The 26,308-nt window shown below is 41.3% G+C and overlaps 2 protein-coding genes across 3 annotated transcripts; one reads left to right on the forward strand and one right to left on the reverse strand.

The window, feature by feature from the left end:
- Positions 1-604: 604 nt before the first annotated feature.
- On the reverse strand, positions 605-13,243 carry scn1bb (sodium channel, voltage-gated, type I, beta b). Its single transcript, XM_079571062.1, has 6 exons — positions 12,159-13,243; positions 10,994-11,160; positions 7,568-7,808; positions 6,206-6,347; positions 3,241-3,315; positions 605-1,593 (listed from the first exon to the last, which is right to left on the reverse strand). Exons 1-5 carry the CDS (start codon positions 12,214-12,216, stop codon positions 3,246-3,248), a joined length of 678 nt encoding a protein of 225 aa, XP_079427188.1. The 5' UTR covers positions 12,217-13,243; the 3' UTR covers positions 605-1,593; positions 3,241-3,245.
- A 134-nt stretch (positions 13,244-13,377) lies between these two features.
- On the forward strand, positions 13,378-19,761 carry zbtb22a (zinc finger and BTB domain containing 22a). 2 transcript variants are annotated; one of them, XM_079570937.1, is made up of 4 exons: positions 13,378-13,759; positions 14,455-14,665; positions 16,341-17,070; positions 18,535-19,761. In XM_079570937.1, exons 2-4 carry the CDS (start codon positions 14,468-14,470, stop codon positions 19,515-19,517), a joined length of 1,911 nt encoding a protein of 636 aa, XP_079427063.1. In that variant the 5' UTR covers positions 13,378-13,759; positions 14,455-14,467; the 3' UTR covers positions 19,518-19,761. The 2 variants fall into 2 exon arrangements, with proteins under 2 accessions (XP_079427063.1, XP_079427064.1); XM_079570938.1 differs by having other exon boundaries at positions 13,380-13,759; positions 18,538-19,761.
- The last annotated feature ends 6,547 nt before the right edge of the window (positions 19,762-26,308 follow it).

Genomic DNA, 26,308 nt, shown 5'->3' on the forward strand with positions numbered 1-26,308 from the left:
CTGCTCAAGACGTTAGCATGCTACCGGTTAGCATTAACACGATAAACACATGTGTGGCTCACATCTATGAACACTGAGGAAAAACTACAGTAACAGCTCAGCTCTGACCACATGAATGCAGTATTATGTCATTGGCTTAAAAATTGAATCAAAAATAACTTTTCTGCCCAACATTTCTTCATTAAATTGCTGCTTCACTGAAATAAAAAGATAATTATTACTTACAACAGATGTCATCGAGCTCATATGTCATAATGTCTGTCCAGTCTATTGTTGAGTATAAGCTTTTTTTCATTTTATTTTCATTCATTTTTTTTATTATGGTTGGTAAAGATTGATTTGACACTGGAGTTTGGGTGATTTTAGAAGTAGTATCTTGGAGAGGAGCAGAGTGCAGTTTTCAAGATTGTTAATAATATCTAAATGCTGTTTGAATTATGACGAAATATATTGGTCCAGGGGCAAAATCCAGCATCAATTATTTTTCAAACAAATACCTGTTAAAGTGCTCCAAAAATACAGAAAGGCAATTATTCATCATTTCCCCAAAACCCCATATCAAAAAGCAAAAAAGCGTCCCCACTAGTGTTACTCAAAGATGATATTTTCAATCACTAAAGACAACATGCTTTACTTCTCGTTTTTCATATTTTTATTAGTACATCATAAATTTGACTGTAACTAGCAGTATATGATCTGGAAAGACTTTCTATGTAGACCCATTACATGTACTTAACCATACATTTGTAATTGTGTATATATAACAGTGAATGACGTCATAAAAAGCGTATTCTTTTACAGTCGGCTTCACGGAGTCCCGCAGACGCCCGTCACACTCCTTGGTCTGATACAAACGAATGCTATTGACAATGTGGCTCAATGATGCATAATGTCGTCTTCGTCTTCAGAACATGCTGAGGTTATTATTTACAGTGATGCTGGTTCATGCTTGGTTTGTGGGTTGCAGTGCGGTCGTCAAGTCGCCGTTTGTTTTTTCCCGAGTTCGAGTCACATTGAACTGGTCCGAGTCTGGTGTCATTATTACCTAAAACAGACAAGCGGCTAATCCACTCTTCTGATCCATTCGAAAAGATTTAAACTATTTGATCTTAAAACCACCATTTAAGAGCGTGATTATTGAAGCGGTTGTACAGAGGCCAAGAACTAGCTAAAAAAGTCCAAATCCTCCAGGCTGAATCCCAAGTCCTTTGTTTGAGTCACGTCACAAGAACTACATCTCTGTTGGGTCGCGCTTTACTCTACGGCACAGTCATAGGATGGAAATAGCTCGGCGCCTCAGCCTGTAATACAATGTTAAATACGGTTCAGCAAAGTCTGTGCAATAGTTCATTGTTTAGTATTTTCCTGATAAAATGACAACGCTGCAAAAGGCATCATCCCTGCTATTCCAGTGACCGTGCCCTTTCAATCCTATCACCGTTGATATTAAAGTAAAACGCGTCCGATTTGTGGATTGTGATTTTCGTTTGTGCAGAGGGACACTACAGGCTGAAGGTGAAGCAGAAAAGTCTCCACAAGGTGCTCATGCAGGTCGGAAGAAGATGAGGGCTGTTTTTGGTCCATGGAAGAAGCCTGGGAGGAAACAGAAGGAGAAAGACATCATTTGAAGTAAAAATTCTCTTCCCACACAATGGTGCCAGTTTTTATTTGGACAATAATTACAAAATATTATCTCAATATGAGTTGTCAGCACCTAAAATGTAAGGTGAGGTGTGTGTGACTAAATATTTCCCTTGGTTGCACCTGTAGAAAACTCAAATGTTGGTAACATGTAAATAATTCACGGTGTTACACTTTATGTATGTGTGTGAGACAAATAAATAAACTTAACTCATATAGAGTGTAATCATTTATATAGGTGCTCGTCATATGAGAATACCATGAAAAAGTGCCTTTACTTCAGTTATTCAACTTAAAATGTGAAACTAATATATGATATAGACTCATTACATGCAAAGGGATATATGTCAAGCCGTTGTTTGTTACATTTTTGATGATTATGACTTGAAATATTCTCATTTTCTGAGATTTTTAGATTAATTGTGAGCAAAAATAATTAAAATGATAACAAATAAAGGCTACATATCTCACTTTGCATGTAATGAGTGTATCATGTACTAGTTTCACAGTTTAAGTTTAAAAAATAAATGCACTTTTTCATGATATTCTAATTATATGACGAGCACCTGTATATATATATATTCTTTTGTATGTATAGTAGAACAAGTGCCAAATATAGCGGTCAATAATGCGCCCTGTATCTTTATTATCATTTTTTTTTAGATTTCTTTCTTGTGAGCTGATATTGTCAGATCTCTCGGGCTAAACACGGTGGGGCTTGTGCATTTTAATGATAACGTTCTGTTTATGCAGATGTGTGCCGTTGTACTGACACTTCCGGTCGAGCGCGAAGCCTGTTCATTTAAAAGGAGAACGAGGGAAAATATTCTCCGCTCAAATCTGATGTTTAGTCGATTGATTTATGTAAAATGGCCAATGTTCATTTGCACCAACATGTCAACACCGAAAAACGTCTTTGTTTTCATGTAGTAACTGATTTTATGTGGACTTCTCCAGTCCCAGGAGAAAAGGGGCGGGCACAATTCATGGCGACGCCCACGCGAACTTCCAGAATAAGGTGAGTACCCCAAAGTACACACTAATGAACATTTCTGTACATTTAGCTAGTTTTCAACTGTTGTCCCTGTGTAAGGTGTGTAATTCCAACAAACATATACACCATTTTAAAACTTGAGGCTACATACTTACATAACACAGCAATTATTCATACATTTCACACATTGAAAACATCTGAATGTTTGTCCTGTGACTTGCACAATAGAAATAGATTTTGGTGCAAGGGCAGGTCATACAAAGCAACACCTGTTTAATGGATCCTGACACTTGGCTCAGTCCTGCACCAGGGGATCTGTAGGGTCTAATGATGATACTATTATGTATAATGTACGATTTAGATTAACTGAAAAAGCAAAACAGAAAATATTTTGTTGAAATATTAGTACTGAACCCTGTATAGAATATTTTTAGGCATTTCTAAATTGGCCCGTTTAAACTATGTCCTGGTGGAACTAACCCAGTGTTTGTTTGGAGCCCGCTCTTTTGAAAACAAGCATCTTAATGAGCGATATCATCATATTTGCCGTGATTTGTTCAGCTCATAATCATCTCAGTTTGGTCTTTTGTAATAAAAGGACGTACCTGTGCTATTCTCCGACCTGCACTCCAGCACAGTTGTCTTTACTTTCTGACGCTATCGCTAAATACTCAGCATTTCTGAAACAAAAGAGAGAAAAACAGCCATGTTAAAAACAAATTCAAACCGTTTGTTGTAACAGAAGTAATGAAAAAGTCGAATGAAACAAAGTTATGGATTTGAGATGAGGTGTGATCCGTTGTGACTTACGGGAGGAAGGTTTTGAGTTTGGTTTTTACTGAGAACGAGACAGAGACAGAACGAACAGCACAAGACAGAGAGACACATGAAACACAAGCACAAGTACGTCACGACACATGGACAGGAATCAAAACGAAGAACAAAGAAATCTGAGACAAAGACAGAGGCGAGAGTGATGTTTGGGACTTTCAAAAGTGGGGCAAATATTGCACTGTGGCCATTAATATGCTTGTATTTCTTATCCAGGGCATGACCCACCTGGACTGGGTAATAACGACTTCTCATCAGTATGAAAATAGGTGAATAAAAATAGGACGCTCAGTGTAACTCTAAATCCCCACATCTGAAGTGGATATGCCAACACATAAAAACATGCATAAACACATTAACAAGACAGTGAGCCTTAGATTTACATGCACAAATGAACAAACATCACTCTGTTATTTGATTATTACAGTAATCAAATCATTCTGGAGAAGATTTGAGTCCCTGTTCAAGCTCCTGCTTCTAGTCTACTGTCATATCTTCAGTGTTGAGTATTGAATAAGATGAGTTCCAGGACAGGAACATGTATTCCTGGGAAGCAGCATGCAGGCCTCGTCTATTCATCTGACCACGAGGACACGAGGGATATTACTGAAGATGACTAAGAGCTAACTGTCTTCATCCTCTCTTCTGTTGATGCACCACAGCAGCGCATCCTCCCTGTGCGTGGTCTGTGCTCGCCACCTCCTTCCCTCACTGTACTGTATGTTTCAGGCTGCTTGTGTGGGAGCTGGAGCTGCTGTCAGCGAGGACAGAGGAGCGACGCACTGGCGCTGAACACAGCAGTATTTAGGCTTCTCGAAAATGTAAAGAGGGAAAACAGTCGCTCATGTCTGTGTTTCTGCAGATCTGGCAGGCGCGAGCATGGACGTTCATTGGCCACTAGATTAAAAACATAAAGGGGCGGGACTAGGACTGGTCCTGGAGGGATTTTACAGTCGCTCAGTGCTGAGGAAGGCCATCCAGATCACTGAAGACACATCCACTCCAGCTCCTTCACACTGCTCCCATCAGGCAGGCGTTTTAAAGGGATATTTCAGGATTTTTGACATAGGGCCTCATTTCCTAGTTATCCAGAGTGTTGTTGATTTCTGGAGATATTTTTTTTCGTAATTCAAGCAGTTCTTATATTTGAAGAGTTTCGTGGCGCTAGGCTAGTGCAAGGCTAGCACATTTCTACGGTATCAGCTAGCCTGCATTAAAAACAGTCCCAAGCACAGGGCAATAACGCCAGACTAACCATATAAATGTTTGTGTCGATAGAATAATTTTGGGAATATAACTGACCTTGCATCACATGAATGATCACATTTTGAGGGACAATTTTCTAGCAGATCACACCGCCGCTGCGTAGCTTATGCAACCACGAAGCTGATGCTGCTCAAATATAAGTTCTTTTAAATGCAAAATGGTTAAAATTATTCTAACGACACAGACATTTATATGGTTAGTCTGGTGTTATAAGTGATTTGCTTCAGGTGCTCTGTGGAGCGGGTCAGACTGTTTTTAATGCAGAGAAATGCGCTTGCCTTGCACTAGCCTAGCGCCACGTAACTCTTCAAATATAAGAACTGCATGAATTACATAAAAATATCTCCATAAATCTGCAACACTCTGGATAACTAGGAAATGAGGCCCTATGTCAAAAATCCTGAACTATCCCTTTAAAGTCCCCCAGGCCAACAAAGACAAACAAGAAGTCATTTGTTCCAAAGGCAATCTCCACGTTGAACGGTCATAAATAATAGTCCTGTTATATATATATTATTGTTATGCTGATTTTAAATGTGCCTTGTGCTTTTATGGAAGTGTGTGTGCATGTTTTGAGCCTGTCAAAGACGAATTCTGTCGCCTTCGGGAACAGACAATAAAGTTTATCTTATCTTATCTTATTGGGATGGGACAGGTACGGTGTTGACTTTTTTCAGTAACTAACAAATATAATGGTAATATATTAGTCATTCAACTCGAAAGTAACTCGAATTACAAAGTTGGTGTAAGATCTGCAGTTGTGTGTGGCTAATGTCGTCAAAACAAAACACAAGAGAACGGGGATAGAGAAGCAAAAGGAAATCTTTTGCTGCACTTGTGCGCGGTGGCTTTATTACTATTTTCAGTTTATATTTTGCCAAATGTAACTCAGAAGTAACTCAAAGTAGTGCAACTCAGCTACATTTCTGAAACAGTAATATGTAAAACCAACATATTACATTTTTAAAACTGTATCTACTAATATAGACTATATTGCCCAACACTGGACAGGAATGGGACGAGACAAGAGTGAGAATTCACTTCTGTGTCATAACAGACATCTTTGGCAACAAAGACCAAAATGCAAATCTGCTTTTCCTACTTTAATTTATTTGATCTCACAAAGGGGAAATGCAGAAAACCAGGCTGCTCAGTTTGCAATCAAAAAGAAACAGAGATGTGCAGTTACGATCATTAACATTCATTGTTTTCCCACATACCATGCCAGCTTTTTGCACATTTATGTAGCTTTTTGGTTGCATCTATATTTTGCACTTTTTAAAAAGGCATATAGTTAATCCTTTCCCCCACTGTGGGTTCAACGTAAATCAGTTTGACTCTCCAAGCGAACATCTTAGCCTATTATACAGTGCCCTCTGCAAATATTGGGAGCTCTGTGGGAGCTCTCGGTTCAGGGATGCCAATATAAGTCAGGTGCACTGTATAAAGTGCAAACACTGAATTTGGACTCACGCTGCTTCCCGTAGCGCCTCCTCCCCTGCGGCGGCGATCTTCCTGTAGCAGTAGATCATTTCGATGAGGAGCCAGACCTGCAGCCCGATGATGGAGACGTACATCATCACCTCCGACACGATCGACGCAGTTCCTCTGTTCGCTGCAAAACAGTCACACAGTTACACAAGTGGAAATCAGACACAGTTCTGTTATAGAGCCGACTGTGCAAGGGCCCAGCACTCATGACATGGTGCTCTTCTGACACCTTCACTAGATCTTGTTCTTTATCTACTTTTTATATCGTAATTGGCTAATGTGATCTATGACTCCAAGCTCCATTCTCTCATGGTATTCAGCAGGTTTTTATTATCAGCTTTGTGAAAAGTAGTTTTCCCTGCCCTTGTTCATATGATAACACATTCCCATTCTAAATAGTTCTATAGTAAAATGAATCTTTAAAGGCCTACATCATGCAAAATCAACCGTTTAGAGGTTTTAAATTATGTTATAGTGTCAAAGCCTCACCAAATACAGAACTGGAGCAGTGTTTTGTTCATATGCTCATGTTTCAGTAATCCTGCAGTCAGTCCGCCTCCCTCTTCTGCACTAAAAACTGGTAATTCCCATGATCTTTCACTGTGTTTTGTAATCTAGAGCAGAGGCTGCAAAGGCACAGGGGCCAAAACATTATCAATCTTGATATGCATTACCTAAAACCATTCATAGACATAAATAATGCATAACTGCAGCAATTCTGTTGCCCTTTTGGATGAGTTTAGGAGATTACATTCTCATTGTAATTGTTTAAACCCAATTCGTAACTGGTCCGGCCCTCATGGGAAGTTCAAAACTCCAAAGTGGCCCTTGCTATGGCCTAGAGTCTAAACATCTTCAACAAACTGGTTCTGATTCTGGTTTCCTTGCTCTGATTTGCATGAAATCCTGTTTTAAAACTTTGCATTGACCTTGAGGCCTTGGTCACTTTTGCATGAAGGGGGGAAGTGCGTTCACTGCTGGCTTAAAGTACAACTGTGCTTTATCATACCACCAAACACAAGTCTAATATTTAGAGGCATACGTTATTTTAATGTATATTACAAAATATATCAAGGCTGAGGGGTATAAAGTAGGTGTAAAAGTAAGAGAAACCCTGCATGATGTAGGAAACTGATTAATGAAACATAATCTATTCCATGTATGTTCAGTATAATGAATGTAGAATTAAACCACAAAAAAACACTATTGGTGATTCTACATTGTTATCATTGTTCTGAGTCTCTGTTCTGCTTTGTTGAGAATGAAATGATGCAAATCCTCTACAAGGACGTAATCTAATAACACAATATTTAGTTTCTTTTCATAGTTACTTAAGAGCAGTACCTTTGGCGACCACAGAGAGGTGCACCACTTTGCTGATGATATCGTTGTACTCGTAGTTGTTGTCGTACGAGAGGATGCGGTTGAGGAAACAGCGGTACGTCCCAGAGTCATTGAAGGTAACGTTGGTCAGGTAGATGGAGGCGTCCTGGATGTCATTGCTGCGTTTGCTGCCCTTCCAGTCGATGCGGTACATGAAGTCATCGTGTTCGATCGTACCGCCGTCTTCATTGTAACTGTAGATCTGGACACATTAAACAAAAGAGAAATACTACCATGGAACAAAAAAGCTTTGAATGGTCACAAGTCACAAAGGCTGCAGTTATTTAGTAAAGGTTTGTCTTCAGTGAACTAAATATACTCCCTTCATGGTGGTTATGTATAAAACCTGATTATCCTGTTCTTTAATCCAATGTTCTTGACTCATTGTCTCATGTAAAGAGCTTTGTGACTTTGTCTCTGAAAGGCGCTATACAAATGAAGTTCTTCTTCTTCTCAACACAACACTGTGAGAAAATACAGCATTTTGATATTATTTGGCGTCAAAAGGCATAGTGTTTTTTTCACATTCTTAATTTATTGCTGAGCCCTAGTTGAAATAATTATTTAGGGGGTGGGATTATCGTGATGGTTGTCGGTGGGTCCCTATAGAACCACTTTAGACCACGGGTTTCAAGCTACAATACACTGTTTTCAATTTTTTTTTAAATACTCGACATGAATATCATATGCTGAAATAATTGTCGGGAATGTTAGTTGTGTCCAAACTCATCGGACACACAGAGATGAGTTTAAATCCACATTTCACTTTTCAAGGTCACTGTCACAGAAATACGTGAAATCTTACCTGTGAGCTCATGAAATTGACACAAATGTTTTCCCACAAATGTTTTGAGTTTAAAATATACAAAGGAGGACAAAAAAAACCTTATTCCATAACTAGAAAAATATAACTCAGGTGTCGTACCTTTCACCTTAAAGGTGCATTATGCAACTTTTTATGTGAAAACAAGTTTATATTTGTGCGTATTTGACCTTGTAGTGACCCAGAGTGGTCAGCATGGGGTCTTTTCACTGCTAATGGACCTTCTCACCAGAAAACCTACATAACAATTGATCCTGGAGCATCTTAGAGACCACTGTGATGGAAAGCCAAGGTGCCATGCTGACCACTCATACAGCCACTGGGTCAAGGTCAAATATGCACAAACATCAACTTTTTTTTTACATAAAGAGTAGCATAATATTATAAGAAAAAGACAATTTTGACGACCATTAGGAAAGGGTTTCTTGTGCTCAAAAAGCTTCATCTTATCTTTATGTTTCTGTGTAACCATATTTCATCCCCCGTGTCTTGTAGTAAATAAAAAGTGCAATAAAGCCTTGTGTGATTAGTTTTAGCCTTAACTCAAGTCAACACAACAGTTGACACTGCACAAGGTCGTCACACCACATCCCTCAGAAACCCGATTGATTTTAGTGTGGGGGGGAAATTTCTGTATCGACTTTAATCTCTGGCGCGGTCTGATCTTTAACCCTTCATTTGGTCATGTGACAGTGACCCAGCGTTGTTATGGGAGACGGACAGGAAGTGAGGGAGAAAGGGGAGACTGCAGACTTGTGTATATGAATAGATCAAATGAAGCGTGGGCGGCTGCATTTTGTACCAGAAAATCGAGTCAGTCAAAATCAATCACAGCCCGTTTGAAAGGAAGCTATTATTACACACTGGGAGACAGAATATGGAGATTTCAGTCATTTCAAACGGATAAAAATATCTCATTGAAATTGTCTGTTGCAGTTAGATTTGTGATTTTTGTTATGATAAAATCCCCAAACGCATTAACACTTGACAGACAATTGAAATCAAATGTAAGAATCACATGCGTTGTAGAACATGCTTGTAGAGGTCTAAACTACAGGATTAGCTGGTTTTACATTGAAGCCTTATAGAGACAACCTCAGAGTGAGAAGTGGCAGGTGATATTGATCCATGTACCGCCTGTCAGGAGTCAGTCTGTCCTTTTTGCCTAACTCTGTCTTGGTCAAATTTAAGTCTTTACGATCGTAATGCAAGATACGTAAGAAGTCTACTCTTACAGGTATAAATTCTGGTTTATACCTGTAACTTTTTATCACTAAATACCTGAAAGATCAAATTAAAGCATGCCTATAGTACATGCCTCCAATCTGCTTAAAGGCACTATACCTGATAACATTGTTTTTGTACTGCATTGTAAACTAGACATTTGTGGGAAAAAACATTGTGCATCTTATTATAAAGCATTTGTATCAATTTCATGAAGCTACAGGCTGGTCTTCAAGCATTTCTGAGAAAGTGACCCTGAAAAGTGACCCTGCAACTCATGAACTTGTCCCTGTAAAGAATTGGGATGCTACAATATATTAGGAAAGGTAGGAATGAGTTTGATGGCTTCTTCTTCCATTATTTGTAATTAAAAAAAAAGAAAATCAGGGGCCTTTAAATGTAATATCTGTCACTGCCACTCCATCCATCCATTCTCTTCCGCTTTATCCGGGGCCAGGTCACAGAGGCAGCAGTCTGAGCAGAGATGCCCAGACTTCCCGATCCACACACACTTCCTCCAGCTGTTCTGACACCAGGCCACGGAGACATAGTCCCTCCAGCGTGTCCTGGGTCTTCTGCAAAGCCTCCTCCCAATAGGACATGTCCGGCACATCATCCGAGGGAGGCGGCCAAGAGGCATCCGGAACAGATGCCTGAGCCACCCCAGCTGCTCCTTTCGACGTGTAGGGTCACGACTCTACTCCCGAGCTCCACCTGGGTAACTGAGCTCCTCACCTGATCTCTAAGGGTGCGCTGAGCCACCCCGTGAAGGAAACTCATTTCGGCCGCTTGTATTCGCGATCTTGTCCTTTCAGTCATTACCCAAATCTCAAGACCATAGGTGAGAGTGGAAACGTAGATCGATCGGTAAATCGAGAGCTTTGCCCCCGACTCAGCTCCCTCTTCACCACGACAGACCGAGACAGCGACCGCTTCACTGCCGATGCCGCACCGATCTGTCTATCGATCTCACAAACTGCTGCTCAGTTTTATTTAAGATTTTTACCGGTGATTGTTGTTAACACAGTCATAAACTCGCCTTTTGTTATTAGTGTATTAGTTGAATCACCTCAGCAAACAGATAAACAAGGTCTGCTCTCTGCCTTCTGACAAATGCTGTCAACAGATTTGCAAGGTTTTCAGTCAATGCAGAGGAACTTTCCATGGGTTACATAATTTTCTCATATGTATATTTTTCTCTTTTCCTTTAGAACTGGAGCTTGTCGAAGCCACATGGAGGATTAAACATAACCGCAGGTGCCATGTCTGTGTGCACTGGTGTCTGAATGGGGATAGATGACCATTTATCAACCATTTTATCGACGCATCATCGGACTCACGTGAACAAAGTCGGCCTCTCCTTTGGCTCTGAAGTACCACTCGACGGTGGCAGTTCCCTCGACTTCGCTGCGGCGCTTGCAGGAGATACAGCCCAGCTTAAAGCCTTTCCCCGCCACAGCCTCAGTGTCCGAGTCCACCTCGGCACACGCCCCACCAGCCCGGTCCACTGAGAGCAGAACAAATGATGCAAATAAACAACGGCGGTTATCTGCTGCAGCTGCTCACACTCCTTTGTACACAGCAAGTAAAATCATGGTTTCCAACTTTATAAAAACAATCTTAATGTCAGACTTTGGGCTTCATGGTGGTCAGTGTTACATCATGTGCCCATAAGTGATGTCTGTATACAGTATGTCTCCGATCCAGGCACTTATAACACGCATCAGAATATGATTTATATTCTGGACTCTGCATCAGGGTTGCGAGCAGGTGTTGTAGGCAATACCCAGCCCCAAGAACCTGTTCATTCTTCTACCTCCATTGTACAGCACTAATTGTGTATTGTGTGATTGTGTACCTTCTACTAGGGCTGGACAATGTGATGACAAACAATCAATCGGTGAACCAGTCCCTGTGACGGCATACGCCAATTTGAAGAGGTTTTCTTTTGGGTTAAATACAGCTAAATGCTCAAACAAACGCTTCTCTCCACACTCTTCTATTCGAGTGAGGGTCACGGCGGTTTAACCACAATGAAGGGTGACCTTTAGGAAGAAGCATGTACAGCTTTAGTCTTTTGGCATATCGCCCTCTCCCAATGTTAACTCTTTACTTGACTAATAAAAACCGACATCTCTACTCTTATGGCTCGTCATAATGGTACTAGTTCAGACCTTGGTTAAAGCACAGCTGATGGTCACCGAGCTGCATTTCTGAATGATTAGTTTCCTCAAAATACTTTAGTGAGTGGGAAGTCATCTGGAATTAAAATGCCAGGTGCTACATGTAATAGATATTCCACACCAGCAGCAGTTTGTCCAAGTAAACAAATAAAAACTGTTTCTGTAGAACTGGTGGGACATTTACTCATACAGTAGGAGGAGGTAATACAATAGAAACAGAACTGCATGTTTGAGGGTTATATTTGAATAAAGTGGACTGCACACACTGATGATTGATCTTACAGTACACTGATACAATCCGGAGTGACCCCATCCCACTTACCGAACAGGGAGCAGAGCAGAGCCAGGATCAGGAGGTGCAATACTGTCCCGTCAGCCATCTTTGTATTGGTCGTCCAAAAGCACCAGCACTTCTTCTTCTTCTCAGGACTGAGCCCCACTTACACTTAAAACTCTAATGGACCTTGAATATTTACAATAATAAATGCAAAATGTACTAGCTGTGTAATAATAAAGTGCTGATTGTAAATGTCAGGAAGCTAAACATGCATTTCAGTGGCCAAGGCCTTGCTTACACTTTGAATATGCTCTTGTATCTTTGGCTCTAAGCAGCAACAACTGACTCAAAAATACAGATATTATTGCCACAAGTTTCTGTAACTGTATCTGGAAAGACTGGATGTACTCAAATGAAAGCTTTTTGATTTCTGATTCCCTATGATATCCAGATCACAGTGCTGTTATTTTTATTTGGAGATAGCCTGAGATGTGATTATCTTAGTTCCCTGAGGTGCCGTAGTCAAATTACGCACACAGTAATAAAACGTGTTCTCTTAGATCGCCTTACAGTTAACACTAGGGACTAAAATACAATATGCAACATGCCAAGCTACTGATGGACTATACCACGCCGATGCATATATGATCAATGTGCATGCTTTATGGTTAAAAGAATGGGCTACGTTTTGACGCGCTACTGGTGGAGCTTACAGGCTACAAATGCTTTTGGTAAATCCACACAAAACGCGTAATCACTGTCCTGAAATCGAGGCCCAGTCCGTGTTGAGAACAAAATACACGCTTGTCTTGTCGTCGTCCTGCTTGACAGATGCAAAATTTTATCTGATGGCCCCGCGCTCCGAGAGGACCTGCCTCCGCTGGGCAGACATCACAGGGAAACTCGAGATGTGCCCAAAACAAAGAAGCCGCAAAACAGAGAAGGTGAAATAAATCTGCGTATGTGCTGTGGCTGGACGGTCCTCTCTCTGGAGCAGGTTTCTCTGTGCGCCACACGCACCTCTGTCACTGAGCGCTGCTGCAGAGGCACTGCGGTAAAACCAGGGACTCAGCACGGACTGGAGAGGCGCGCTGAATCACCGCCCCTTAGACTTCTCAAGCTAGATTTGTACAATAATACTAGTATGTCTAACTCTAGAACCACTACATGAACACAGTAAAGCATCCTAATGATCTCCACAATAAAAAGACGCGGATTTATCAGATAGGCTGTCCCTTTAACACCACCCCACAGGGCGTGGTTACAGTTATGATGGCAGCCTCCCAAGCACTAGCCTCAACAGCCTCAAAATTCACAGTTTTAGACCAAACTCTGCCAAACTAGCATTCTTCCTAAACGAAACGTGTATGTGTTACCGTGACAGGTGTGATCGGCTCTTCTTATATCTCCAAACCACCTGATCGACTCCAAAACATCCACAGATGCTGCAGTTCAAGAGGATGCAGCTCCGCCCCGACGCTAAGCTAAGCTAAGGTGCTGTTAGCTGCTCGGGCTGGGAGGCTAAAAGCCAGCGAAGCTCCTAAAGCGTATCAAACAATAGGACAGGTAGTCAGACTGTTTTTATTCGCCATGGACATATCTACGGACACATAGAGCTGCGAGGACAAAGCTACAAGTAGTTAAAGGTAGAGTATGCTAACGAAACACAATGCTAACATGCTAATAACGGCTAGTGCGATGACTGGGTGATAAGGGATAAACTGGAGTCCAGGTGTTAATGTAATTAATCTTTAATAATATTACTAATATTCATGTCCAGATCATTGTTTGAAAAAGGGTGGAAAAAAACAGATGTTTGTTTGTTTGTGAGTCAAACATGTTAGACATCTTATACATTTCTAAATGCATTCATGTGAATATAGCGTTTGGGAAATTCTACAGTTACCATGGAGATCCGCCATCTTTGCAGCTGTGAGCATACATTTCCATTGACTAACATTAGCTAAAAACAGGGGAAAATAGCCGTGGGACAACTCCATTAGCTGTTGAGTTACTGTTGGAAAAATACATATAACACACTGTGGTGTCCAAGTGTTTTAATGTGAACAATAACTCCAGTGTTTTGTGACTTTTAAAATCTCCATTAGTTTACTGCTAATCCCATAATGCTTAAGGATATGACTTCTCATTCCCGAACTCTATTTAGATTCAGTTATCACGGTTAGATACTTAATAATCTTACGCTACTGTCTACACTGTGTTAGCTGTTTTATTTTAATAGTTTATGTGGCTTAGGGGCTGGTGCACGACCCAGCAAGGGAAAAGTAGAAGAAAATGGATGGATGTATCAACTTGACCTGTATATTGTCCTTTTCCCCAGTGTTTTGATAAAGATGGATGTGGGTTCTGGAGACAACCCGAGCCCCACGGTGCAGGTGTGTTTCCCCGCGGTTCGAGCCTCTGTCCTGGACAGCCTGAACCGACAAAGGGGAGAGGGGCAGCTCTGTGACCTGTCCATCCACGTACAGGGACAAGTGTTCAGAGCTCATCGATGTGTCCTCGCTGCGTCCTCTCCGTACTTCCACGACCAGGTGGGCTGTGACTCAGTTGGGTTCATGTTGAATCATGCAGAGTATGATGATTTATCCTGATTTCAGATGGTCGGACCTTTATTTTATCTCATTTGTGCTGACGGAGGCTAAACTTACATTTTTTTCCCAGCTGTTATTTTATTTGGATAGGCCCAATCATTTCAGAGATGTTAGCCAGAAACAAGTCCGCCTTATTCTTGCGCTGAGTACTTGCGCAGAACTGCCAAGAAACTGTCCAGTGATGGATAATGTGCTTAGATAATTGTGCTGACAAAATTACTCAAAACTGCGGGAATGAAGTGATCTACCATCGCAAGGATGTTTTTGAGAACATGGGGAAGCGCTCAAAATAGTCGATTTTTGCATGTAGGGATGGGACGATAATCAGTAGTTATCAGCAATGAATCGATGGCCACATTTTTTGATGATCGTGATTATCGTGCTAGAAGATAATCACTAAATCCATCAGACGACCAGTGCCAGTAACTTAACCCAGGAGTGGTTACGTCTCCATGGAGATGTGACTAAAGTCAGCAGTACTTAAGATTCCAGTAGGTTAGTTCCTCATCCAAATCCATTCTTTGATTACCCACTGCAGAAATATCATTTTCTGTGTCGAGCTGCTCATTAGCTGCATGTTTTGTATTGATGGCAACAATATTGTCCAAAATGTTACACAGTGTGACTTTAAATACTTACTTTTTTGTCTTACTCATTATGACATTTACAGCAGACGATGAAGAGAAATATTTAATAATTGCCCAATCCACATCGTTTCTGCAGTTTCAGTGATTTTTTAAACCATAGGCAAATAATGTGATGATATTATCGCAATTATTTTGGCCAAGATAATCGTGACCCCAAATTTCATTATCGTCCCATCCCCATTTGCATGATACCATACGTCTCCTTAAAGGAATAGGCCACCGTTTTTACATACTGAGATATGTTCTTACCTCACTTTAGCCGAGTTAATATATCCCCGTCTGGTCTTTGTCCGTGCGCTCTGTCACGCAAACGGAGCACATACGCAGCCTCTCCCACATGTCACATAGCTCCAAAAAAGCTCACGATAGAAGCTACCAAGCTCTTCCACATGTTCCCTATTTAAATAAAGTTACGTGAAGTGTTTTCATGCTAAGTATATTTACACAGAAATGTAGCATGTCGATTTTATAAGCAGATAAAAAGGGGGACTATATTGTGAGGCGTAATGATACGAGGAGCAAAACGTCCGCGCAGTAACTCCTAAAGACTTCCCCGCTCACTTCCGTCAATAGAAGCTAACTTTATTTAAATAAGGAACACGTGGAAGAGCTTTTTTGGAGCTATATGACATGTGGGAGAGGCTGCGTATGTGCTCCGTTTGCGTGACAGAGCGCACGGACAAAGACCAGACGGGGATATATTAACTCGACTAAGGTTAGGTAAGAACATATCTTGGTATGTAAAAACGGTGGCCTATTCCTTTAAAAGCTAAAGCAATGTCAATATAAACATTTATCCATGAAGTTCATAAAGATTATGAGATTTATATTTTAGGAACAGTTTTTTTTTCTTTCTTGTGGATAGTGTCTGTGTTCTGGTCCTCAGTCATTATAGCAACTAAAAAGAATTACTTCATCCTGTTTTTCAGAATTGCAATTTGTTAATTTGCTATTTATTCCTCGAACAGGTTTTATTGAAGAATGTCACCACCGTGTCGTTGCCGTCGGTGATGGACCCCGTTGCCTTCGAGAGCGTCCTGATCTCGGCTTACACTGGTCAGCTCGGCATCGTCCAAGATGACATTGTCAACTATGTCACAGTGGCCAGCTTCCTTCAGATGTGGCACATAGTGGACAAATGCACTGAGATTTTAAAAAGACCACGTCCCACCTCAGACGTCCCTCCTCCCGGGGGCTCTGTGTCCCGCCAGCAGTCTCCCAGCAGCACTGACTGTCTGTATACAGAGCGAGAGGGCAGGAAAAGGGAGAAGAGGCCTGATACACTGCCCCCTTTGGCAACGTGGAGAAGACCTCAACAGTTTCCAAGATGGGGACGTCAAAAGGCTTCAACGGGGCAACATTTAGCGGACTCACAAGTGGACAGCCTCCCTGCTTACAATGACAGTAGTGATTACTCTAGTTGTGAGGAACCGTGGGTTTCGAACCAAAGAAAACCAAACTATTTTGTCCAAGCTGAGCCAGGACACAGTATTAAAAACCACGGGGCGCCCCTCAGTGAAGATACATTAAAGAAATGTAGGCTCCAACAGCAGCGGGACCCAGAGAGAAGCTCGGAGAAGAACAGGGAGAGCGGGGGAAGTGATGTGACCCCAGAGAGGAGGCAGAATGACCGTAAGGAGAGCACAGCTGTGGAGAAGAAAGATGGCGTAGTGCAAGTGGGAGTCGTCGGACAGTGTGGTAAGAATCTAATATGAGTTGTGTAACTGAAAACATTTAGTCCCTTTTCACTGTGAAAAACAGATTTATGGGTAAAAGTTCAAATGATTGTGCAATCGTAAGCGGCTACTTCTAAGTCTCCGGTAGTACAGTTTGCAGTTGCAGTTATAAAGAAATGTCTGTCAGGTAAAGTAATGTGAATACCAGATCTCGTCAGATATTAAATCTTAGCAGGGATGGGCCTGGTTATTACCTGGATGGGAGACTGTTAACCCCCCGCCTTAACCGTGCATATTGTCCAGGTCTCGACTACAGCTGAGCCTATAGGCCAGAGTAACGCCTCATTTGAAAGCTAAGACCTACAAAACTGATCTAAACAGATCTTTTTACTCACATTGTTGCCAACAGGTTTTTCATCGCATTTTTATCACATTATATTGTTTTTCTTTTGGTCAATCTTTTTACACTTTTTTGTTGCATTTTCATCCTCATTTACGTCTCAATTTTGTTGCTATTTAGACGCTTTTTTCCAGAAGCTTTGGGGTAAGAAGTTGAGGAATACTACATAGCTTAGGTGAATTGTGGTTGGAGGGTCTGCTGGCACAGATGACGCTTCTGTGCAAAGGGCAGCTGTGACTACATATGTAGCTTACTACTACCGAGTTTGAAGTGAAGTGAGTGAAAAATTGTGAAGCGCTTTGGATGAAAAGGGCTATACAAACAAAGTTACCTTTCCAGAAGCTGAAACTTCAAACACTTCCTATAAATTATCTGAATATAATTGTGAGTAAAATAGCCGATTATTTACTTAAAAGGGATATTTCAGGATTTCTGACATAGGGCCTCAGAGTGTTGTTGATTTCTGGAGATTGTTTATTTATTTTTTTAATCCATGCAGTGCATTTGTAGAGTTTAGTGGTGCTAGGCTAGTGCTAGGCTAGTGCATGTCATGGTAACTAGTAGCCTGCATAAAAACCTCTTCAAAATCAAGGAGTAGTCCACGTGTAGTAATGCAGCCGCAGCTAAACAAACTACTGTAGAACCGGTAAGCTAGCAGATCACTCCGCCGCTGCGTAGTTTGCAACCAGAAAGCCGATGCTGCTCAAATATTAGTTCTTTTAAATGCAAAATGGTTATATTTCAAAAAATACTCAGTCAACACAGACATTTATGTTGATAGTCTGGTGTTATAAGTGATTTGTCTCAGGTGCACTGTGCTTGGTTTTAATGCTGGCTACTAGTTGCCATAGACATGCACTGGCCTAGCATTAGCCTAGCAAACCTTAACTCTTCAAATATAAGGACTGCATGAGTTTAAAAAATATATATATATCAACAACACTCTGGATAACAAGGAAATGAGGCCCTATGTCAAAAATCCTGAAATATCCCTTTAACTGAACAAAGGGAACACTGCAAGAGACTCAATGTCATAGTTAATTTTACATCTAGGATACTTTGTCTCATGATTTTGTTTTGTCTCAGCAGATTTCAATACCGTTTCAAAGTCAAACGAAGGGCCTGTTGTGAAGGTGAGCATTGATGACGTCAAAGTTCTTAGAGACGGTTCCTCCGACGTCCCCGAAAGCGACACTGTCCCGGGACCTTCGGCTCGGCTCCCGTGGCATATACCTCCTTGGTCTCATCAAGCTCCACGATCCCAAGAGAGCGAGCACGGGCGAATCCACTCGAACGAGGAAGATGCAAATATGGGACATTTTGGAGAAGGTAATTTTAGCCAAGACACTTTTGACGAGATCGAAAAGGAGAGCGGACAAGTCACACAGCGGCCTTTGGTGTCTCCGGACTTTACTTTACCGGGGTCTGACGGGAACTGGCCTTCAACGAGCAACAACCAAGGTCCTTCGTTGACTCCCACATCCTCGTCCACTTTCCTCGCACCTTCATCGCCTCCCATGCCCTCCTCGTCCTCCTCCATACCCCTCGCCGGTGCCCCGTTCGGCGGCAAAGTCCACTACTGCCACTGCGGAAAAGCCTACGCGCTGAAAAGCATGAGGGATCGCCACGTGAAGATGCAGCACCTGAACTTGCGACCGTTCGGGTGCCCAGTTTGCAACAAGTCTTTCAAGATGAAGCACCACTTGACCAAGCACCTCAAGACGCACGGTGGACTCAGGCCGTTCGAATGCAGCGTCTGCGGCAAGAAAGTTATTTGGAAAGACAGTTTTCTCAGGCACCAAGCTCGATGTCAAAGGCTGGCCGCGAATGGGAGCAACCCAAGCACAGCGGCAGAGGATGATAGCAACTTCGGCTACGGTTTCGAGGAGGGAGAGGGCTTTCTCGCGGTGGGAGGCCAGATAAAAGTGGAACAGGGGGAGTTTGACTCGCAGGATGGGATGAACAGATTACTGGGGAGTGTGTCGAGGATCGTGGATGATTTGCAGACGGAAAGTGTGGCCGCCGGTAGCCATGTTTTCAAAGAGGAGGCCAATGAGGGCTTTAGTTAAAAACGGCTTGGAGATGTTTGTAAGTTATTTTTTTCTTCCTAACCCTTGAGTCAGAAGGAGGTCAGATAAAGTTGTTACACTATTTATAATCTGATTTGATCTTTTGAACACATGGAATTTACACAAGCCATGAAAAAGATAACTAAATAGGGACTACTTATTTAACTACTTGCAAATAGTGCCATAAGTATAATTACAAAGGTTCTGGCGACAGGACTTTTCACAGCTCACTTTATGCCTTTGTCTAAATAGGTAGCGTTCACGTGACATCACAACATTCTAAAGAGCCTATAGTTTAACATTGAGGTGGAGGTCAACTGACGGTAACTATGGTAACGGTGGTAACTGACAAAATGCATATTTTTATGTCTTTGTTTTTTGGCTCATATCTCAGTCATTTCTGGAGGAATCCACATGAAACAAAAAATGTCACAAAGTTCATTGTCTCCTCTGTCGGCACATATGAACTAATATCCAATTATTATCTCTGAAAAATGTCAAAAAGTGGCGACAATATGTGAAAACATGACCATGATGTTGTCCAATAGAAAGGACTTTCAGACATAAAAATAATATCACAGGTTTGTGAATCCAATCACGATCAAATACTGAAGAGGAAAAACATTTGTCAATTTTCGTTTTGGAGATTTCTTCCAAAAACTGCATTTCTCCCATAGAGTTGTATTGGCCCTGCCCTCCATCTGACATTATGACATCATCACATTCTAAATCGTGAACGCCACCTATTGAAGGTGATTTTTCAAGGTCCATATTTAGAAAACACTCCATCTTGTTACGCACTATAGACCCTTTAGCTGCTGACATCATCAGTGACGTCAGCTGGAGGCAGGAAGTGATCAAGAGAAATAATTGTTAGAGAAATAACAATGGTGTTCGAGAGGATAGATGGAAAAACAGGCGGCAGTCTGGATGTCTTATGCAGGAGAAGTTTATTTACCATCGGTGCGGGACCCGTAGACATGAACTCGAGACATTGCGCTAGTCCTACCATTCAAGTCTGTCTATGCTTCCACAGAAAAGGGATAAATACCCTCTCAGAGCGTCATACTGATATGCAAGCATTCAGAGGCTGAGAGTGGAAGCCTGAGCCCCACAGTCAAGGCTATGACAGAGATAGTACGACTGTACAGCCTGACCCAGTATGATAAATAGCGATTTAATAAGAGTAAGAGTGTAAGTAAGAGTGGTGCGCACTGAATGGGTGCTGCTGCCGGATGCTCTCTCATCGAATGCAATTTCTCCATCTGTGAGATCAATAAAGTATCATCTTATCTTAATGTTATATTCTAACAATAAGATTCAACTAAAACTAGCGATTACAAGTATAAAACTACATCTAAAAATGTGGTCCTGTTGTGGCTTAAGGTGCAACAACAAGAGGAACGACATTTGAGACGATGAAATAAGGTTTATCTGATATTTCCAAAAACAGACATTTGTTTATCGTTACTATGACAACAGCTACAATGGAAATAGATAGGAATCTAACTTCCCGCCTCCAGCTAAGCCCGAAATGTTTCAAACAATTAAAGGGTCTGTATTGGATGGAATCAATATTTATTAAATATTTAAATAGGATATGTAGTGTGTGTTTTTTTTTTTTTTTATGATATTTTCACTAACTTTGCTGATCTATGTCCCCAAGTGCAAAGGAAACCGGTTCAAATACAATTAACTTTACTGTTTAGAGCAGAAGAGACAGAGGGCTCACTGTGGTCGGATGGTAAATGCTAAAAAAAGAGTGGTGCGCACTGAATGGGTGCTGCTGCCGGATGCTCTCTCATCGAATGCAATTTCTCCATCTGTGAGATCAATAAAGTACCATCTTATCTTATCTTATCTTATCTTAAAAGATGGCGGATACACTTGCAAAACAGGTGCTCTTCAAGGTTTTAGGGCCAGGCATACCAAATGACAAAAGAGAGGGTCACACTATTAAATTTCATCTGCAAATTACCTCAGCCCAACTCTTTTAACTTTACTGTTTACTGGTGATTCTGTTTTAGTTCTTAAGCCCATTTACTGCCATTGTTTAAAATCAGTCGCCCATTATCCAAAATATATATCTTTTGCTTGCCTTTATATAGAACTGCATTTTTCAAACACTAATTGTGCAAGATGATACATACATCCCCTTTAACTTTTTTGAGGGAGTACTAATGTCTGCATTTATTAGGATGTCCACCAGATGGCACTAAATGATTCACTTTGCACCATTAAAGCTTATTGCTCCTCCGTCTTTGCTGTTCTTTCATGATTATTTATAATAATCTAGTCAATTCTCACTTTCTCTGCACTCATTTTGCTGGAACTTGACCTTGAGATTTTGCTTTTTGCACATGATGATATTGACTTTACATTAAGGACACTGGATGAAATCTTTATGGACTCTGATGTGAATCTGTGTTTTTATAAGATTGTACACTGTGAAGTCTGGGCAAATGTTTGTGCTTGTGATATTTTTGTAACGGTCCCCAACAACAATTTACATTTGTAACCACTGCAGCCTGGTCGGGATTATGTTTCCTCTGAACATATGAAGGCAAGTTTGATGTAAATTTCAAGATGATACATGTTCTAACAGTTTTGGCAGAAAATGAGAAATAAAATCACATTCAACCTTTCATTATTGTCAAGTCTTGCTACTTTAAGGCACAACAAGGAGACTGATTTACCTATTATTAGGATAACTAGGGATGTGCAATTAATGATCGAAAAAAAAAAATGTTGTTTTTCTTCAATTTTTTGTCTTTTTTTCATTTTTTAAATTTATTTTTGTTCTTTAGACAACTTGAGTTTCACATGTGTCGTCTGTACAGTAACAAATATCCACAACAATTTGTAAAAATTCGAAATAATCAAAACAGAGACATCTGCTTGTCCAAATGAACTCTTACATTTGTATCTAAATGTTTCTTAAACAAAATGTAGCAAAACAAAATAAACAATTGTGTTTTATTCTATTGTAGCATGGCTTTAATGTATTGTATTCTATTGTAGCATAGCTTTAATGTATTGTATTCTATTGTAGCATGGCTTTAATGTATTGTATTCTATTGTAGCATAGCTTTAATGTATTGTATTCTATTGTAGCATGGCTTTAATGTATTGTATTCTATTGTAGCATGGCTTTAATGTTTTGTGCTCCACTCACAAAGTAGGTTTATATGCACAACTTAATCAGCTTTATTATTGAGCTTATCCCTCCTCTTTTACACAGTCGGTGAAAGAAATGGAGCGCAGCTTAAGCCTGACTTTTTTCCCGTACATACAAACTCTGTGCTCCTGAAGCACCAGGGGGCCTCTTGTTCCGAGTCAGACCTCTCTTTAGCGTTATAATTAAACCATGATGCATCTCTTGACATGCATTAGGAATAAAAAAGGCTTCATAGGTGCTCAGACATATCGATAATGAATAGGGATGATGTTGACTGCACTCGAACGCATCCGCTCTCACTGTTGCATTTACATTTCAATGGAGACAGACGCGTTTGGCACCGACAACAGAGGAGCCACAAAGACTCCGAGCGCAGAGAGATACAGGGCGGATGGAAGGATTCAGAAGTGGGTCATGGCTTTGCAAAGTTTATGGGTTTAGTGTTTGCTCTAGTCAAGGCTGCAGATGCTGTGGCCTATACTAACATACTGTCCCACTTTTAGTTGTTCTGCGTTTAGATCAGGGTGACCAATTCTAGGGAGATTTTACAATTTAAAGCAGTACTAAGTAACTCTTGCCCCTAGAGGCCATAAGCGCAACTGCAGGTGTCGTAGCAAGTTGAGATTTTTTTACTTATTAATTGTCCATGAGGATAAATACGACGCTGACAGAAAAGGCGAAGCGAAAGAGGGATATTGTACATCCAATTATACGATGGATTTTTTTTTTTTTCACTCAAACTTGGCTGTAAATAGGTTTAAAATGACGCTAGCCTGCAGTTAGCTTTGCCTGTTAGCCTGTTAGCTTCTTCTTGGTGATTCTATTAGTGTGTATTGGCGGCTCCGGTCCGGTGGCAGTCAAGTTGCAAACATGGTTTTCTGGCCAGAGACACCAGGGGGAGATGAAAGACCCTCCAATCATCCCATAAACACTTGCATTACCCCCACAGGGACTACGGAAAGGATTTATTAAGGTAAACACGTTACTTAGTTCTGCTTTAAAAACTGAGACACAATTTGGGAACATTCTGCAGGTTTCAAATTCTGACTTTCTTTTCACATGCTGATTGTTCAATGACATGCACCAATCTGAATTAAAGAGATGCTATAATTGAGATTTTTAATTAATTGATATCCACATGTAGTCTGGCTAGCACCAGACTAAAATCACAAGTGATATTTAGTCTGGGGACCACCAATTCATTTTCTCGTAGGAGAGGTGTGGTTTACGATCGTCCATAGTCGTTTATTGGGCGCTATGAATGTCTATTATGCGTCTGCACGTCTTATTGTACCGTCTGACAGCAGTGGGGATGAAGGCTTTGCGGTAGCGCTCCGTCCTGCACTGAGGGTGTCTCAGTCTGCCACTGAGAGAGCTGCACAGCTCTTCTACAGTCCCGTGCAGTGGGTGGGAGGTGTTGTCCATGATGGAGGTGAGCTTGGCTAACACCCTCCTGTCCCTCACCTCCTCCACAGAGTCCAGGGGGCAGCCCAGGACGGAGCTGGCCCTCCTGACCAGCTTGTTCAGTCTGTTCTTGTCCCGCTCTGTGCTGCCCGGGGCCCAGCACACGGCAGTGTAGTGGAGAGCAGAGGCGACCACAGTCATAAAAAGTCCTGAGCAGAGGCCTGCTCACTCCGAACGACCTCAGTCACCTCAGAAGGTGGAGGCGACTTTGGCCCTTCTTGTACAGGGGGTTGGTGTTGTGGGACCAGTCCAGTTTATTGTTGAGGTGAACACCCAGGTACTTGAACCTGTCCACCTCCTCAATGTGGAGGTACTACAGCAATGGCGGCCGCCAGTGTTGTCGTCACAAAGCAGAGCAGCCAGCGGCCATTGCTCTAAATAAAGGCTTTTAAATGGACACCATGGATTTAAGTAATTAAATTGGGCACCAGAGCTTTAAGACATTGTTGAGCTTATAAAAAAGCTACAAAAAAAGATGATGTGTATTATATAAATAACAAACCAAGATCAGTAACTTGGGAGAAATGTACAAAATGTCTTAGCTTAGTAAAGTTTATTGTATCTACTTGTGTTACTCGTATAACTTCCCAGGTCCTCTTCTGATGACGGCCTGCAGATGGCGACTGAAACATGTAAACATCTCTCATGCCTGTCTGACTAAATGAACCTTGAAAGTTACACTACAAATTGTCCTGTTTGCAGGTTGTATTATTCAACCTGCAAACAGGACTCTATTTTTTGGGAGACACAAACAACAAATGTATTCTTTATAGGACGTCAACTGTTGTTCACTTTATCATGTTTTGAGACGGTGGCGCTGGCTGAACAAAATGTAGATTATTTTGTGCACATTACACACAATGGCCTTGCTTTGTGATATGCTTCATGAGCCTGAACACTTTTCCCTCCAATGTTCTCAAACGATGCAGCTTTGGCTCATTTAGATGATGTTTTTTTTGCAAATGATGCACTATTCAAGATGAAGCAAGCATTCATAAACTCAAGCCTCATGATGAACTAAGTGCTTGTGTAGAACGATGTGCCTCTGTATGCGTGTTTGAAAGCGTATGATTCACTCATGGTTCAGAGAGATTTTAAGTGCAGTTTTGATGAATGGGATGTCTATTTTAACAAATTAAAACAGAACAAAAGGACAGAGTTCAGCGTGTTCAAACGGAAGCTCGTTCATGCTAGCGATTTGTCTGGGCTTTTGGGGCCAGCTCCATTATTTAGAAAAAAAATAAAAATAGCGAAGGGAAACAAAAAACTAGACGGTTTTGCGAGTGTTAAGGAAAACACTCGGAGATCAGAATGACAAACCTGTGTTCAATAAGGACTTAAAGAGGCAAAAACGTTTCAATGGAACGTCCTGGAGCCGCCATTTCAGTACGGCTTCAGGAATTAGTCCATTCTTTCTTACAGTCTATGGGGGTATTTAAATCATTGTATCTGGAGATAATTTAGTTCATGCTTTAGTAATGCATTTAAAGGTGCATTATGCAACAAAAAAAAGTCCATATTTGTGCGTATTTCACATGTAGTGGCCCAGCGGCGGCATGAGTGGTCAGGAGTTTAAAAATGTTAAAATTAAGTATTTTCCTCCCCCTACATGTTCCAGCCATGTCCTAATGTGTAGAATGAGCCCAGACCTGTTCACCACAACTGCCTCTAAAATCCTGCACTGTCACTCAAAACGTGGTTACTTCGGGTCCGAAGTGCCGTCATGCACGAGCTTAATATAGAGACTGCAGTTACGCTTAAGACCTGAGGTGGCAGTAGTGAGCATAAAATGACCAACTTGCATCTAGCACCTTTAAGCTAGGTGTTTTTTCTAAGAGTAGAAATGATTTCCACCCAGTTTGGATATAATTTGTTAGGGAATACCCATGCTGCTGTGTGCGCTCGAATCATTTCGAACTGCTCGGCAGCCTGGGAACCAATCACAGAACTGGGAGGGACGGCAAGACGATGACGCGCTATTCGACAGACGGAAGTTTGTAGTTTGTTAACGGATCCAACATGACAGCAGCAGACGCGACGCCATCTTTCCATCAAGGTTTAGACCGTGTTAAATAGTTTGGCTCGAAAGTTTGTTTTAAAAGAAGATCAGCGGGTACGTCATACGTCATCAGATACCATTGATTAGCTA

Source organism: Gobius niger (genome assembly GCF_951799975.1).
Source record: "Gobius niger genome assembly, chromosome: 14".
NCBI lineage: Eukaryota > Metazoa > Chordata > Actinopteri > Gobiiformes > Gobiidae > Gobius > Gobius niger.

Coding starts and splice junctions, on each gene's coding strand:
- scn1bb (XM_079571062.1), bottom strand. CDS start 12,216: ATGGCTGACGGGACAGTATTGCACCTCCTGATCCTGGCTCTGCTCTGC. Junction 11,161..12,158: donor TCTGCTCTGCTCCCTGTTCG/GTAAGTGGGATG, acceptor TTCTGCTCTCAG/TGGACCGGGCTGGTGGGGCG. Junction 7,809..10,993: donor GAGAGGCCGACTTTGTTCAC/GTGAGTCCGATG, acceptor TAATGTGTCCAG/ATCTACAGTTACAATGAAGA.
- zbtb22a (XM_079570937.1), top strand. CDS start 14,468: ATGGATGTGGGTTCTGGAGACAACCCGAGCCCCACGGTGCAGGTGTGT. Junction 14,666..16,340: donor CTCCGTACTTCCACGACCAG/GTGGGCTGTGAC, acceptor TTCCTCGAACAG/GTTTTATTGAAGAATGTCAC. Junction 17,071..18,534: donor GGGAGTCGTCGGACAGTGTG/GTAAGAATCTAA, acceptor GTTTTGTCTCAG/CAGATTTCAATACCGTTTCA.